General features: G+C 64.5%; 1 protein-coding gene across 1 annotated transcript in view; it reads right to left on the bottom strand.

Annotated features, from left to right (window-relative positions):
• Positions 1 to 564: 564 nt before the first annotated feature.
• Pgbd5 (piggyBac transposable element derived 5) overlaps positions 565 to 17,232 on the bottom strand; it is a 59,904-nt gene continuing 43,236 nt past the window's right edge. Inside the window, exons 3-7 of the mRNA XM_047521532.1 lie at positions 13,798 to 13,932; positions 8,428 to 8,608; positions 6,832 to 7,029; positions 2,624 to 2,729; positions 565 to 1,910 (exon numbers count right to left, since the gene is read on the bottom strand). Of these exons, the coding sequence (XP_047377488.1) occupies positions 1,715 to 1,910; positions 2,624 to 2,729; positions 6,832 to 7,029; positions 8,428 to 8,608; positions 13,798 to 13,932 (816 nt within the window). The 3' untranslated portion in view covers positions 565 to 1,714. The remainder of the gene's footprint in view (positions 1,911 to 2,623; positions 2,730 to 6,831; positions 7,030 to 8,427; positions 8,609 to 13,797; positions 13,933 to 17,232) is intronic.

Below are 17,232 nucleotides of genomic sequence, written 5' to 3' on the forward strand. Positions count from 1 at the left end.
CTGTGTGATGCGGACGAGCCACTCTGGCTGGGAACCAGGCTCTGGCCCATGGCCTGCGCTGAACCCCAGGCTTCTCTCCCACTAGAGGTGCACGCGCTCCCTCTGCGGCCCCGGGGAGATGCTGGAGAGTGGGAGAGCAGGTCTGGAGAACTGAAAGGAGAAACCCACCTCTGAGTCTGGAGGAACAGACTCGGGGACCTGCCCAGGGCCTGCCCCGCCAGACCTGCACAGCAGGACGTGGCCACTGGCCCCTCATCTGGGGCCACACTCTAAGACCCAGTGGGGGCCTGGAAGCACCTGGCCCTCCGTGTGGTAAGTGCGGCTCCTGCTGGGCACCGTGACCGACTGGCAAGGGGAGCAGGACCTGCTGTCAGGCTGGCAGCTTAAAACTCTGAGACTTCCCTTCCTGGAGTCTTCCGGTTAGTACTTCCAGGTCGCAGTTTATCTCAGGTAACGGGAACGCCAGGTGAGGGGCCCTGCACTCAGACTGCCATCACAGGGGAGACCATACAGGAGGACAGCGGTGCGGTCCCTCGAAACAAATCCACATGTTTACAATTGATCAACATCTAAATAGACTTTTATTTTTTTTTTTTACTTGTTTGGACAGAAAAGAAATTCATCGGCTTTCATTCGTCTCCCTAAGTGTTGGAAACACGTTAACTCGAAAGAGTGGACCTGGTAGAAAAGCATCACAAATTAAAAATATATTTCTCCACGTGGTAAAAGTGCTTTCGGTCCAACCCAAGGGCGGCAGAGGTGCTGGAGATGGTCTAGGATTTGGCCTATGGCCCGTGGCATCGAATCTGAACCACAGGGTGAGGGTGGCCACCGTGGCAGGGTGCTAGGTGACGTGGGCTGGGAGCATGCGGCACGTCGGCCCACCGGGGTGCACGCGGTGGCGCCTCCCCTCGCCTGCTCCTGCTGCCTCCTGCCCTGGGCGGAGGCCTCCGTGGAGAAGCCCCCGGCCTTGGGCATGGCCAGGAAGGCAGCCCGTGTCCATCACGCCCCACCGGGTTGTCCCCGTCAGGGCTCAGGCAGAGCAGTGACGGTCACACCACCAGGAAAGGACAACAGGCACGGGCCCTCAGCAGCCACGTGTTTCCAGAACAAGTGATTCTGCAGTGAGGGGTTGTGACAGCCAGAGCAGAGGCTCCGGCCCTCGGTGGCCTGCGCGGGGTCCTGGAGCCAGCAGCCCTCCCGCCACAGGCACGGACACACTGATCATGCAAGGGGTGTGGCGGGAAGAGTGGCCCCTCCCTCTACAGTAGACCTTAAGCAACAGTAAGAAAATAACCTGAAGAGATCTAAAAACAAAACAGCCACCTCGGCTGCCACGGGGTCCCTGGCCCAGCCCACAGCACAGGCAGCAGCGCCTGCCCCACTGTGTCTCGTGGCACCAAGCCGCCCACGGAAGGCCGAGGCTGGGACACCCGCCTCCCCAGGCCTCCCCAGGCCTCCGTCGTCCTCCTGCTCGGCCGTCTCCCTGCTCGCCATGATGAAGGGCCCAGCGTCAGCTCTTCTCCGCCTGCCAGGCTCCCGATCGGCCTTGGTCGGCAGGCACAGTGCCGCAGCCTCGCGGGCTCCAGGGCCTCGGGCGGACGGACAGCTGGGCTCATCGGGGCTGCCCGTGGGAGGACGCCCGCCTCTGAACGCAAACCTCACCACAGGCCCCTGACGGGCGGCTCCCCTCCGCCCGCCGCCTGGGCGGGCCTCAGGGGGCGGGCGACGGGTGCTCCAGGCCCAGCAGCTCCCTCACCAGTCTCTCTCCGAACTGCGCCCGGCTGTACCTCTTCACGTGGTAAGCGTCCGACATCTTGTAGAGGATGTAGGCGTTGTTGATGGCGATGCTGACTGCGAACCAGAACACCTGCTGCCAGGTCTTGCTCGGCTTGTGGGAGATGAAGTACCTGGGGGCAGGGCAGGGCGGCTGAGCAGGCCCGGGGCCGCCCTCCTGCAGGGCCAGCTCCAGCCTGGGGCCTCATCCCCGGGCTCTGCGCACAGACAGATCGCCCACTGTGCGGTGCCGAGGACGGAGCCCGCCGCGCCTCCTGCTGCCCAGGACCCTCTCTGGGCTCCTCCGCAGCCCCTCGGCTCCGAGGCAGTGGGGTTACTGCCTCTCAGGCAATCCGCTGGCCCTGGGGCTCACCCTGGGGACGCCCGCCGCGCCTCCGCACCCGCCTGCGGGCGCCACCTGCTGTCTGCAAGGTTGCCTCTGCGCCCTGGTTCTGAGGCATCTGAGCCTGGCACAGGCAGGCAGCCAAGCTGGACGGACGCCAACCTCTCCCCACTGCTGGAGCGCGGCCCGGTGCCAGGCCCCGAGCGGGTCCCACGGACTTGTCTGAGGCCGGCAGGGAACAGGTGGACGTTCCCGACACCCCGGGCCATGCCTCATCTTCCCGCCAAGCAAAGGCCAGAAGACGTTACCCTGACAGGGCCCAGCAGATGTCCACCAGCCTGGCCACCAGGTGCTGAAGGTCACACACGTGCCCAGGACATTCAGGGAGTCACATGCTCCAGTGTCCTGGCTGCAGCACTTATGCCCAGGCTAGCCCTCCCCGGGACTAGCCTCCTGCGCCTGGAGGAGGCCCTGGCCTTGACCGCCCCCCGCTGCCACACGCACCTGCTGTACTTGTCATCGTATCTGCAGATGTAGCTGAGGTGGGCGGCGAAGGCCTCCACGGCCAGCGGGCAGGGCACCTCTCCGCTCCTCCTCTTGATGATGACCCCTGCGGGAACACACTCTCAGTGCCGTCCACACGCCTCCTGGGCTGGTGCTCGGCTCGCTCCAGCCCAGGCCCAACCACTGCACCGCCCAGGACGCCGGGCCCTGGGGAAGGACGGAGCCCACTGCAGCTGCTGGTCAGCCGTGGCCACCCCTTCCTGTGGACAGCAGAACACACCCAGGGCACCCACAGGAACAGAGGGGCTCATGGCAGCGGAACACACCGGGGCACCCCCGGGCATGGCGGGGCTTAGACGCCATTGGTGAGGCTGAGACCCACCGAGGCCCGTGTGTCCTTCCGCATCTGCTGCACAGATGCTGCCAGACTCCCCGTGTGCCCGCTCTGCTGGCAGTGAGCCACCCCTGCAGCCTCCGGGCGTCGCTCGCCGTGAGGTGAGGTCCTAGCTCGGGCCTCTGTGGCGTGTCTTCGAGGAATGAGTTCAGAGGATTGTGAAGCCCCAGCGGGTCAGGCAGACGAAGGTCACCTGAAGGCGGCACATCCCGTGGCTGGCAGGACTGTGGGGCGTGGCTCCTTCCAGGCAAGGAGAAGAGGCGGCCCAGGCTGGGCTGGCGCCTACCCCAGCAAGGCCGCTGTGTCCTGGACGGAGGCCTTGAGAAGGGTCCATGGCCTGCCGCCCCTCCGCACGCCTGTCTCCGCAGGTCCACGGCCCTGCAGGAGCCCCTGTCCTCACCCCAGGGATGACAGACTGGCCTTGAGAAAGCTTGGTCTCAAGTGGACACAGATGCCCGCTTGGGTGGGGAGACGGGAAACTCAGAAAGCCAGAGGCTGGGACGGTCCCTGGCTCCTAGAAAGACTGACCCTGGGCCGCGCAGACCTGGCCGTGTCTTCTGTGGCCAGAAACCCACTCACGAGGGGCCAGAGTAAGACAGCTGAGCAGCGGCCTCCACGCCCGTGAGGCTCCAGACCCCATCCGGGCGGCAGAGGGACAGGAGAGGCGCCTTCTGCCGTGCTCGAGGGGCACAGAGCGGGCGCCTGGCCACGTGACCCCACAGAGGCCGCCCAGAATGCCCAGGTGAAGAGTGCAGCCGCCTCGGTGGCAGGACGGGGCAGCAGGTCTGCCCTTGTGGAACAACGAGACCTTCAAAGTGCGGGTCACAAACCAAAGGGAAACGCACGGAGAGAATCTGCTCTCGGGTTTCATGAGAAAAAGACACGTCCTCAGAAAAGCTGCGCGGGAGTGAAGGGGCTTTAAGACGGCCCCAGCGCCCTGGCACCGGCCCGGGTCACAGGCTTTACAAAGAAGAAGGGGTGTCAGTGCAGCTGGAGGAATGTGGGTCCCCGTGGCCGTGCCCCGAGCAGGTCCCACCTGTGGCCACACGTCACCAGGGCCTGGTGGCACTGCAGTCCCCGCAGCGAAGGCCCCGCACAAGCATTAAGAGTCACCAGGGACGTGACCCCAGAGAATCTCATGTCCTGCCCGAAGTCACGATGACCACAATGGGCAGCCTGAGCAGCTCAGGAAGCGGGCAGAGGCGGGTGCGGGGCACACAGGCCGGGTGTCTTTGACCCCAGTATTGGGGACACCAGGAAGAAAACTTCCCGTTCCGTAGGAGGAACGGCCCTCAGTGTGGACGGGAAAGCCCTTCCAGGGCAGGACTGTCAGGGACCAAGAAGAAGTTCTCATTCTGAGGACGTTCTGACCTTTATGATAAGCAGCAGCCCAGGGAGCATTTTGCGGTTGCCTCCCCTGCACAAACACCCTGCAGCTGACTCAGGCACCCTGATTCCCGGAGTGCACCCCCTCCCCACTCCCGGCTGATAGTTTTGCCTATGGCCCGCCCCCGCTTCTCTTCCGGGATTTCACCTTCCCGCCGGCGTGAACTTGCACCTTATCAGGAGCCCAAAAGAAAAACACAGCCAACCAGCCTGTGTCTCATCATGTCCCTCATTCCCTCAGCATAAATACCCGTGAGAACAATAAAAATTTGCAGCTTGATCAGAATTCCTGTCTTGCTGTCACTCCCTGTGTCTCTTGTCCCTTCATTCCTTCTCTCTTAGGTTTGCCGTCCTGCGTTGATGTCCCGCGGGTCGGGACACAGGACCGGCCCCAGCCCACCAGCCCCGCATCGGGGCCCTCCAGGGCCCAGAGCCCCGACCGAGTGGCTGTGGCCTGCTCCTTGGGATGCTTGAGGGAGTCGAGGCTTCGGACTTCGGGCCATCTGAACTGGACGCTGCGGCCAGGCTGAGCAAGCACTGTGCCTGGGCTGCGCAGGGTCCCCACCAGCTTCCTCGTCTTCACATCCGGGTGCTCCTTGCCTGAGCCAGGTCTGACGGGAGGCCACCCTCGGCTCCTCATCCTACGTCCCACCCAGGCTGCTCAGGCCCTCGGGGACAGTGGACACAGCTGCCACTCCCCACACCGGGCAGTGTGGCCTCAGGGTCAGGCCCAGCGCCTCTCTCCCTCCAAGATGGACGCAGCCCTGGGGCAGCTTTGGATGCCCTGACACCAGCTGGCACAAAGCCCCAGCCCCTGCGCTGAGTCCCCAGACCACAGTCCCTCCCCGGGGCACAGCAGAGGGCAGGGACACTAACAGCACCCGTGAACACACAGTGCCCCAGTGCAGGGCAGGCACACGCAGACACAGCCGTGCCCCAGCGCAGGGCGGGCACACGCAGACACACCCGTGCCCCAGCGCGGGGCGGGCACACGCAGACACACCCGTGCCCCAGCGCGGGGCGGGCACACGCAGACACACCCGTGCCCCAGCGCGGGGCGGGCACACGCAGACACACCCGTGCCCCAGCGCAGGGCGGGCACACGCAGACACACGCCCATGCCCCAGTGCAGGGCGGGCACATGCAGACACACGCCCATGCCCCAGCGCAGGGCGGGCACATGCAGACACACGCCCATGCCCCAGCGCAGGGCGGGCACACGCAGACACACCCATGCCCCAGCGCAGGGCGCGCACATGCCAACACACGCCCGTGCCCCAGCACGGGGCGGGCTCACGCCACCTCACACAGACCACGTGAGGAATGCCACATGGGTGCCCAGTCCCGGGCTCCCGTATGGCCCCTCTTCCCAGGAGTTTAGCAGAGCTTTTCCTGGGCAGCGTCCAGGACAGCCTCCTGGCTAGTGGAGGCCCTTGCTAGAGGTAGACCGATTAGCAAGCAGGCACCTGGAAAGGCTGAGCTCTCCAGGGTTTGTCACAGACGCCAATGACACAGTGATCCTGTCGATGCCACTCGGATGTGGCCAGCCACCACGCCGTGTGCACAGCTGGGTGATGGACTGCTCAAGTCACCTGCGACCCCATGTCCCAGCTGGCCAGACTGAGCTGCTCAGGAAGCTCCCTCCCATGCTGCCTCCTGACAGCTGCAGCGCAGCTGAGGGCGACCTGGATGCACCCCATGCACCACCAATGCAACCCAGGTACCCCGTCACAGGGACCAACCATGATCAAGCTTCTCCAAGGATCCCCACCACGGTCAAGCCTGTCCAGGACCCTCCACAACCAAGCCTGTCCAGGGACCCTCCACGACCAAGCCTGTCCAGGGACCCTCCACGACCAAGCCTGTCCAGGGACCCTCCACGACCAAGCCTGTCCAGGGACCCTCCACGACCAAGCCTGTCCAGGACCCTCCACACCAAGCCTCTCCAGGGGCCCATCACAGTCAAGCTTGACCAGGGACCCACCATAATCAAGCTTCTTGTCAGCGAGATTTTACAAAGAGCGTCACAAGATCTCGCAGGAGCTCTGCAGAGCGGTCAGTGTGGGCTGAAGCTTCCTCTTTCTTGCAGATACCCTGTGGTGGACTCTGTCTGGGGAGAGCTTGCTGTGAAAAGCTACTGCTTGTTTTCTTGGTGAAAACCTGTGAACCTCTGCCTGACCTGGGAACATGGGACACAGCCTAAGTGCTGTGGCACTGGCTGGCTGCAGCCCCACGGAGTATGGATGTGAACAAACTTCCAGACCCGGCGTTCAGAGGTTCTCAGGCATGAGCCCCTGGGGACCGCTGCAGCTTAAAAAACCTGCTTCCTGAGAGTCCTCAGGTGTCCAGCCTCATCTGTCCTACTTCCCCGTGACCCGGGGCCAGCTGAGCCCTCGCCCCACCCCGCTGTGCCCTCCCAGCGGCTCACCTTGCTGCATGGGGGAGTAGGCGTTGGTCAGGAAGCGGAAGTGCCCTTTGTTGTACCAGCAGATCAGGGACATGTTCCCCTTCATCTTGATCTGGTGCTGGCCACGGGCCGGCGGTGTGGCTGGGTTGGTCAGCATGGACGGCGGAAGTCCCGTGCAGTCGCTCTTCCGGGAGCTGAGCAGGCCGCAGCAGTAGATCTCTGGTGGGAGAGAGGCACACTCGCGCAGGTGCCCCCTGCAGGACCAGCTGGGGCCTGGCCTCTGCCGCCTGCCTCCCGGGGCCTTTGTGAGGACATCTGCTGAGACCGCAGGGCAGGCCGCAACACGCAACCCGTTGGCCCACAGCAGCGCCCTGTCCGTGGAGTCCCCGCGGGCCTGGTGCAGTGCTGAGCCTGCGCCCCATCTGCCTCCAGCAGCCTCTGCACTTGGGTTACCCCAGCACGTCAGAAGGAAAGGAGGCTCGCCAGGCCTCCAGGTCAAGGCCGTCACCCTGGGAGGACGAGCACGGCCAGGCCAGGCGGAGGGGCGTCTGCCCCGACCACCGCAGTCAGCTCTGGGGCTGGCACAGCCACCAGCGACCCCAGTGTGCCCCCTGCTGCAGAGGAAGTGCACGCAGCCCTGTGAGGAGCTTCCAAAGGTGGTGTGAGGTCTGGAGGTCCCGGAGGTTCTAAGCCCACCCTGGCGTCCCTACTGGGGAGCGCCCCCTCCAGCTCCCGGAAGCAGCCCGGCGGCCAGGCCCACGCTCTGCGCCCCTGCCACCCGCAGGAGCCTGTTTCTGCCCAGCACGGGTCCCACCCAGACCTTCACCCGAGCGCCCTGAGCCGCCCCACTCCGCGCAGCAGGCGGAGGCAAGCCAGGCAGCGGCCCTCTGTGCCGGGCGCTCGGAGCTCAGGCCGGGCAGCCCAGCTGCCACCCTCCGGGATCAGCAGCAGCACGCTCCTCCACAGTGGCTGCCCCGCAGGGCCGGGTCTCCTGCCCCTCTCCCTCCGCCCTACCAGAGCCCAGCAGGGCCCAGGCAGCTGCTGCACCTCCCTGGCAGCAGAAGCACAGGGTGCAAGTCGTCTGCCCACCCGACTCAAGAGGGCCCAGTTTTAAGGCCAGACATCTGTGCTGCGGCTGAACAACATGATTCTAGGGGCGCTGTGCCCCAGTGGGCCCCCTGTGTGCCTCCCCTGAGCTGCCTGAACCTGAAGCCTAAACACAGGCCAGGCCAAGGCCAGTGCAGCCGTCCACGGGGCTCCCTGGCCTGGCGCAGACCTCCTCCCGCAGCCCCACCTCTGCCTGAGCCAGGGAGGCTGGCCCAGTCTGCGCCCGAACAAACCAAGCGTCCTGCACCCGGGGTCTAAGTCGCGGAGGCCCGAGATCGTCCCTGTCCACGGTGCTCATCCGCCAGCTGGGAGGGCAGGTGGGAGGTGGTGGGTGTGCTCAGAGCCTTCCAGGCTCTGCACCTGGCACTCACGCCTGCACCTGGAGGTCATCAGTGCCCCATAGGGGCCAGGCCCAGGGAGGTTCAGAGAGGAGCCTGTTCCCCTCGCCTGGCAGCCTGTGGCGACCCCTGGAGGGGAGGTGGGGCTGGCTGGGACCACCGCTGGACGAACCTTGCTTCTCAAACTCTTCAAAGAGGGTCAGGCTGGTGATGCTGGGCCCCGTGAAGATGATGTAGTTCTTGCCGGCCGCACTGCGGCACAGGCTCCTGGCCACCATGCTGTGCAGCTGAGGCTTGTTCTTCAGTGCATCCAGGCCGTCTGGGCCCCCGCCTTCCTTCAGGTGGACGTAAATCTGTAACGACACCAGAGGTCCATGCATGCAGGGCGACAGCAGGCCAGAGCCCAAAGCTGCAGGGACTCCAGGTCTCTGGGCTGGGGCTGAGGCAACCCCCACCCCAAGTGTCCCTGTGGCCCTGGGTCACCGAAGGCCACCTGCAGCCCCAGGAGCTGGTGACTCAGCCTAACACTTTGGTGTAGGGGTCAGGGTGGGGAAGCCCAGCAGCTAAGCTCTGAACCCGAGGCTGATGTGGACACAGGCACTGTTCCCGTTCTGAGGGGACGGGAGGGGTCAGAGGGCCAGCAGAGGCTCAGGAGCAGCGGGAGGGATGGGCAGGCTGGGGACCACCGACCGTCTCCACGCTCCTTCCAGGCTCAGCCCAAGGGTCCCCAACAGCAGCTCTGGGAACGGCCCGTCCTGCCGGTGGCGCGGCCAGAAGAGCTCCCTGGTGTGGGACTGATGGCAGCCTCCGCCAGGGGCACAGCCTCCTCTGGAGCATCTCCAGGGCCTCTGGACCGCCACTCACGGTCCCCACTGCTGCCCTTTGCCTGCCCACCTCAGGGGCATGCTGACCGCCAAGGGCAGCAGTGACCTCGACTGGGACACAGAATCACTGAGTGGCTGAGCCAGGCAGAATGCCACCATGCCCACCCAGAAACAGGGCCCAGGCAGAGAACCCAGCGCCATCAGGACCCACCCTCCCAGAGGCTCTGGGGCGTCTCTTGCAAACGCACGGGCCTGAGGTCCTAACAGAGGGGGTCAAGGACCCTCCTGGGACGGGACGCAGGGACGCGGCTTAGCGAGGCTGTTCCAGAGATGCCAACACCGGGACGAGGAACGTGGGCTGGATGGCCTGGCCCCCAGGATGGCCACGCGGCTCGGGGTCTTCCCCGGCAGGTGACCCCTGCCTTAACCCCAGCTCGGGCGCTGTTCATCTGCACTCGGCTTTGAAGGTGCTCGGGCCTGGGGTCGCTCCCTGACTGCCGGCTCAGTGGCTGAAGGTGCTGTTCCGTTGCGGCGGCTCCCCAGACAAAGTCTGCGCACAGCCCGGCTGCCTTTCCTGCTCCGGGTCACCCGAGGCCGAAGTCAGAGTGCCTCTGGCGTGTCCCATCTGGGGCTGACGGCGTCTTTCGGGGCATTTCTGTTTCTGGCGGCAGCAGGATGGAGGGACCTGGCTGTTCCCTACCACACGGTCCCTCTGCCCTCACGGCCAGCGGCAGAGCTACTTCCTCAGGCCAAGGCCTCTCGCGCTAACCAGCCTCTGCCAGGAAGAACGGCCGCTGGCTCTGGCCCCGCGTACCCGGGCTTCCTGGACTTCTGCCTTGAACTAGGTTAAAACCTGAACGCGTTTAACCTCAAACCCTCCACAGCGCTCCTGGAGGGCACCCCCGCAGCCAGCGGAGCTCCGGAGACCACGGCAGGAGGCCGAGGGGCCCCTGAAGCAGAGTGGGGTGGCGTCCACGCTGCTCACTGGAGACACGGGCACAAAGCACTTCCATGAAACATGGGCCAACCCTCCTGACCCGGCACCCCACGTGGCGAGGCCTGGCCTCGGGGGGGCCTCAGGGCAGCCACCAGGGAGAGCGGCACGGAGGCGCCTCAGGTCAGCACAGGCGTGAGCAGGTGACCAGGCCGCGTGCAGGTGGACAGGGCTCAGTCACTGTGGAGGGTGCCACACCCACAGCACCGTGTCCCCGGAGAGCGGTGGCGAGCCCGGAGATGGCGCCAGCAGGGTGCTCAGCTGCGCTGGCCTGGCCTCGGCCGCTCCGTGTGGCCATGTGTCTGTTGTGATCACAGACGTGCCGGGACTTCTGCTTTTGGTCTCAACCGCCAATCCACTTAACCAGGAAAGGACACACTGAATACGACGGCAGAAGCAGCTGCCTGTCGCGTTAGCCACGGTGTGCTTGGCACCAGCAGGATCTGCAGGGCCGAGCCCGTGACCATGGCGACTGCACACCCACAGGGCTGGGGTCAACGAGCGGCAGAGTCAGGCCGGCCTCCTGCTCCATGCACCCAGGGCCTCGAGCCGGGGGCAGGCGGGGCGGGTGTCCAGCAGCAGCAGGCAGATGGAGCCCCAGCCGCAGCCCTTCTCTGCCCACGGGTGTGGCTGCAGGGGCGGCGGCACAGCAGGGGCCGCCTGTCTCACCAGGAAGCAGCCTTTGGCCAGAGGCGACACGGCAAGAGCCCGGGACACCTGCCAGTGCTGTGGTGCGCTCCGGGGTGAACGGAGCAGGGTCTGCGCGTAAGCAGTGGGCAGGATTCCGCAAGTCGCCTGGGTGGTGCTGGGAAGTCTGGCTGCTCTGAGCCCCTGGTGACCTCTGGGCCCACCTCCCCACGGTTTCAACTGAGGACCTCATAGTCCCCTGGGCGGGGAGCCGCTCCAGGTGTCATCCCCAGGACCCGGTGCGCGGTCCTGTCCATACTGAAGTCTCCTGAAGAACTGGTCAGGCGGAGACCACAGCCTCCCGGAGGCACGCAGCTCCTTCCTGGTGTGCCCTCTACGACCGCATCTGACCCAGCAACAAAGCACGCCCATCTGCTTCTAAAGAAGTGGGATCTTGCTGCGCACACCTGTGATCCCAGAACTGGGGAGGCTGAGGTAGGAGGATGGCAAGTTGAAGGCTGGTCAAGTAATCGCCAATCAGTCTGCAAGGACGTTTGACTGCCCGTGCAGAGTGGCCAGCAAGCCTCTTCAGGGCAGGACACGTCCCTTTTGGATGTCAAGCTGTTCGCTTTTCCTGGACGAGTTTCTCTTGCTCCTGTGTCTTCCCACGTGTGTGCACGCGGTACTGGGGATGAACCCAGGGCGCTCTCACAGTGAGCCTCGTCCTGGTCCTTTTTGTTTTTTTGAGGCGGGGCTTTGCTAAGTTGCTGAGGCTGGCCTCGAACTTGTCATCCTGCGGCCTCCGCCTCCAGAGCTGCTAGGATCACAGCATGGCCGCCGCGTGTTTGCTTTTGAAAACGTGGATTTCAAGGTGGGAAGGCTGTTATTGCTACGCCGTGCCGGGTGCTGCCGCCAGTGCTGCCCATTCTACACTGACCCTGCGACCGAAGAACTCCAAGGGCGAAGGCCGCGTGGCAGCGCTTCAGGAACCGCTTACTGCATGGCATTCGGCGGGCCCTACTTCCAGCGCGCCCCAGACCTGGGAGGCAGGGCTGAGTCCTCTCCCCGGTGGCTGCCGAGAGCACTGGGTCTGACTGCAGCAGCCGCCGGACCCAGGTCCAGGCGTCTTGGCCAACACTCTGCTCTGCTGTTGCTGGGCAGAGCCCGGGCACCACTGGGAGGGCCAGGGAACCCCGCCTGCTCTCCTCTTCAGAACGGCACAGGGTCAGGTCCCCCCGCTGCCAGCACACGGCACGTCTGGGGACGTGAACCTGGTGCCTTTCACACCCACAGTGCCAGGAGCTGGCGGAGGGCCAGGGAACGCAGCCAGCGCACGCACCTGTGCCCCTGAAGGGCGAGGCAGAGGGGCCAGGCCACCAGGGTCGCCCTCGGGAAAACCACGTGAGTCAGACCTATCTGCTCCGGAGGGGAGTGGAGACGGAGGCGGGACGGTGGCAGGCGGGCGGGCTGTCACTGGCTCTTGTGATTGACGCGCTAGACCCTTGGCTGCTTGGGCCCTGCTCTCCTGGTGTGTGGGGACAAAGCCCTGCACGCACCTCAGCCGGCATGCGGAAGGGATGCTGCGCACAGGCGCCCCTCACGCACAGGTTGCTCCAAGGCCCCAGCACGTGCCTGGAGCCATGGGTGGTACTGGACCTGTATCTGGCCACACGCGGTGGCCATGATTTTTGCAGTTTGAGGCACAACAGCAAAAGGGGAGAGCATCTGTTTCCTTCCTCGCAACCCCACAGGTATGCTTGTTCCTACCGAAGATCTCGAGTTTCATTTCTTACCACGTCGAGAACTTTCCTCCTTTGTTTAGGAGAAGCAGCCTGCAGCTTCTCTGGGCGACCCTGAGCCGCCAGCATGGCCAGCTCACCACAATGAGGTGATCAAGGGTCACTCTGGACACAAGTGCTCCAACAGGCCACCTGGAGGCGGAGACGGCTCCCAGGTCGCACACACAGGGTGGAAACGCTGGGAAAGGTGCCAGCCTTGGGCACGGAGACCGGGCTTCCTCCACCAGGCGCAGAGCAACGCACCTTCAGAAACGCACCTTGTCCATTTCTGGGACTTCCTGACTGGTAAGACTGACCCCTCGGAGAGCGAGACAGCGCATGGGGGCCGCTGGGCGGGGCTCCACGGGGATGCTGCTCGGCCCCGGGCTCTGGACACACACTGACAGCTGGACCGTCCCAAGCCCGTGTCTGTACGCGCCGGCACCGCACCACGTGCCGTGGATCAGTAGCGTCCCTGGCTAGGCCCAGGGCACAGCTCATATCCGGGCTCAGGGAGAGCACAGTGCCAACCAGAGGTGGGTGTGGGCAGGACCCACAGGCTGCAGACTCCCTGAGGGAGTGAGCCCTGTCCACGCGGAACGCACCCAGTGCCCCACACAGAACAGGGTGTCACTGCAGGGGCCCCTCGGGGGGCCGAGGGCACAAGGCCCAGCTGCCTGCTGCAGGTGAGTGAAGCCTGCCCTGGGACAGGTCCACTCTGGTCACTGCCGGACACCTGTGCATACGTAGAGCCCATTGAGACCCAGGCCTGGCCACCTGTGGGCCCCAGACCTACAGAAGAAAGACAGCACCCACCCTGTGCTGGAGGACGTCCCCAGGAGCTGTGCCCTTCCTGGGCGTGGCTCTGGAGTGGGGGTGGTGTGGACACGCCCAGCTAACTCTTCCTACCAGTCCTTGCTCGGGACAGAGGGACAGGCGGACACTGCAGCTGGGCCCTGGGTCTGCAGCCATGCGGGGCAGCAAATGTGGGGTCAGCTACCAGGGGCCAGCAGCCTGACGGGAGCTCACAGGAGGAACCAGCCCTGTCACTAGGGCTCAACCTCAGAGCTGCCCTGGTCTCCAGCCTGCGGCCCCCTGCATGCCCCTGGCTCCCCGCCGCTGGCCTCTGACGCCACCTCCTCTGGAACACATGCCACATCGCCATCAGGCCCAAAGGGCCAGTGACACGTGCACGCGCCCAGAAAGGCCAGTTTCGCCAGCGGGTTGTTGGCGGCCTGTGCAGAAGGCCTCCTCGGGACCGGCAGGGGCCTTTGGAGGAGCCAGCCCTGGGCAGCAGGGGCGCACCCAGCACGGCCCACCTGGACGATGAAGCCGGTGGACGAGCACTGCCGGACCCAGAGGCTGAATTTCCGCTTTTTCCTCTTTCGCAGCTCGCGCTCCGTGCACGTGGCGATGAACACAGGGTCCTCGTCGATCAGGGGTTCGTGTAGCACCTGCCAGGGAGAACAGAAGTTCCCAGGGCAGCAGCGTGAGCTCGGCTCCCGCCTACCCCGGCGGGCTGCGCAGCTCAGCCAAGTCGCCTGACTTCTCTGATGCAGTCTCCATATCCCAAACTGCGTCAAGGGGAGACGCAGCAGCAAGCTGGGCCCCAAGCACAAACCCGAGAGGCAGACGCCTGTCCGCAGGGTAGTTACTGCAGGTCCTCCGGCCCCTGGCTGGACACGTCCAGTGCAGGGTGCCTGCCTCCTTGCCAGGATGCCCTGTCACAACAGGCAGCTCCGTGGCTGAGGACTTCTCTCTCGCAGTCAAATGCACAAACATTATCTTATGCCCATGGATCCAACTTCCACCCCGGGAGGAACAAAGAAAAATCACAGGATTTCTTTGGCTTCTTTGGGTGCTGAGGCTGGACGTGGGGTCTCGTGCCACCACCCTCAGTAGGGTCTCAGGACAGCTCTCCCGTCACCCACGGCCTCCCCCGCCCAGGCCGACCCACCCCTTTCAAGGTGTGCCTCAGAGGGCCTGGTTCCCTGCCACCCTGATACAAGGCATGGCCCCTGGTCACATGCCAGGGCTGTGTCCTGCAGAGCATCCCTGGGCAGTTAGGCTGAATTCACGTGAGCTATGTCAGCTGCTTCATGACACGGTTAAGGGCTTTTTCAATAAGAGGTACAATGAAGTCGCCCCAAGTGGTGTGGAGTGTTGCTTCTTCGAGCTACAGCGTCTTGCAGGCTGTCGGGCAGATTCTGGGGTGAGCTGTACTTTTCTCCCTGGTGCTATTTCAGAACTGATTGTGAATCAGAACTCGTGTCTGTGCTGAACTAAAATAAAGGGTGCAGGCACCGACGGGGCTGCAGGAGCACTCTGAGGAGCACTCTGCAATACCGTGGGTCCAGGTCAGCAAGCTACAGCCCACTCTGGCCCACCTTCTGCTTTTGTAAATAAAGTTTTATTGGAACCCAGCCATGTTTGTTCTTTTGCCTGTCATCTATGGCTGTGTCTGGGCCACAACAGCAGAATTGACAAGATCTACAGAGAACACAGCAGTCTAAAATACGACTTGGTCATTACAGCAACACTTTCAACACAACAGTCACCCAGGGACTTGCCGAAGTGTGGGTTCTGACCCAGGAGGTCTGAGGCAGCACCGGACACCATGCGTTTCCCGAGTCTCCGGTGCCATCAGAGCACCACCTGACCAGGAATGGAGGTGCTCACCACTGGGAACCGCACGGTGCCCTTCCTCTCTCCCGTGACCTGGAATTCCACTTAAAACGGGGCAACCCTGTCTGCGGGTCTGAGCAGGCACGCAGCCCCCGCTGGCTGTGCTGTGGGAAGCACAGGGATGGACATCCAGCCTGGTCCCGGCCCCTGCTCATGGTCCCATGCCTGGCTGCAGCCTCCCTGGCCCTCACATGACTGGCTCTTCACGACTCATGAAAGGTCCAAAGCCGTTTGGAAGGAAACACATGGGCAACGTGGTGGGAGGCAGGCGGGAGGGAGGCACAGAGGCCTGCAGCCTGCGCTCCTGTCCCGGTGCTCAGCGCTCTGGCCTGGACACAGAACCGCCCTCCTGCTCAGCAAGCAGGCAGGCACCCGCGGCACAATGTGTGCGACACCCTGCGCCCGAGCCTCGTGACCCTGTTTCTGTCCACGAGGGAACCCAGGTGTGGCGCAGTATGAAGTCCAGCGCGGGCACAGTGCCCGAAGTGGGAAGTACGCATGCCACGAGTCCCCTCTCCCCCAGGGGAGGCTGCGGCCTTCGTGTGGGTGCGACCTCCAGGACCTCCACGTGCAAAGGCACACTCGGTGTGCTGGATGGCGTGCATGGTGCGGAAGGACAGTCCATTTACCTATGTGCACAACCCTGGGGATCTCTGACTACTGGCTCTGGTTTTGAGAAAACGTAGCATGTTTTCGTATTTGCGTCTGGATGCCACAGGCAGGGCACACACTGCTCCGGTCACGATGGTTCCCCCGGGGCTCTGCAAACCTTTCAAAGGCCGTGCTTGGGCTGGGCCTGTGGTGCTTAGGGTGGGGTCAGGGAGGCGGCAGGAGGGAGCAGTCAGGACCACCTGGGAACCTGCAGCAAATCAGTCCTCACTGCTGACCAGAGGTCAGAAGTGTTCCCTTCCAGCTGGTCACAACACGGGCCCCGAGGCAGGCAGGAAGCCGCCAGGACGCGCTCGCGTCAGTGCTTCTCCATGGGCCTTCCAGAGCCCAGGGGCACAGGCTGGGACTGCACGCTGAAGCCTCTGGCCTCCCCAGCCACGGTGGGGGGTCTCAGGCCTCCCCAGCCACAGTGGGGGGTCTCAGGCCTCCCCAGCCACGGTGGGGGGTCTCAGGCCTCCCCAGCCACGGTGGGGGGTCTCAGGACCACAAATGCAGGAGCCAAGCAGGACCCGGCCTGGGCTGGTGGTTGAGGCAGAAGCACCCTAGGGCACCCTGTGTGCTCCGCTGGGGGACAGGAGGGGCCTGGTGACTCTAGGAAGCCCCCCAGGACACCAAGGGCCAGCCACGCTCCTCGTCCAACACGTCATTGCTGGACTGCGCCTCCTGGGACGGGGCCGGCCCCTGCCTACGACCGGGGCCCACTCAGCAGGCCTCCCTGACGCGGGCAGAGCCCTGACCAGCCTCGCCTCGTGCCCAGCATCAGGAAGTGCCCAGTACCCTTGTCTGGCCCATGTCTTCTGCTGCGCTGGGGCCTGGGGCCAAGCTCTTACGAAAACGCGGCTCCTCCAGGCCCCCCCCTGCTGCCAGTGCCCAGCCCCCGGGGGTGGCCCAGGCTCCCGACCACGAGCAGGCAGGCTTCCCGACGCGACTCCAGGTCTGTCACCACGGTCCCTCTGACTCCAACCCTATCACCCATGGTCCCTCTGACTCCCGGGGCCTGTCACCCACGGTCCCTCTGACTCCAGGTCTGTCACCCACGTGGTCTCTCTGACTCCAGGTCTGTCACCTACGTGGTCTCTCTGACTCCAGGTCTGTCACCCACGGTCCCTCTGACTCCAGGTCTGTCACCCACGGTCCCTCTGACTCCAGGTCTGTCACCCACGGTCCCTCCGACTCCCAGGGCCTGTCACCCACGTGGTCCCTCTGACTCCAGGTCTGTCACCCACGGTCCCTCCGACTCCCAGGGCCTGTCACCCACGTGGTCCCTCTGACTCCAGGTCTGTCACCCACGGTCCCTCCGACTCCCAGGGCCTGTCACCCACGTGGTCCCTCTGACTCCAGGTCTGTCACCCACGGTCCCTCCGACTCCCAGGGCCTGTCACCCACGTGGTCCCTCTGAC

The sequence above is a fragment of the Sciurus carolinensis genome, chromosome 12 (genome assembly GCF_902686445.1).
Source record: "Sciurus carolinensis chromosome 12, mSciCar1.2, whole genome shotgun sequence".
In the NCBI taxonomy this organism is placed as follows: domain Eukaryota; kingdom Metazoa; phylum Chordata; class Mammalia; order Rodentia; family Sciuridae; genus Sciurus; species Sciurus carolinensis.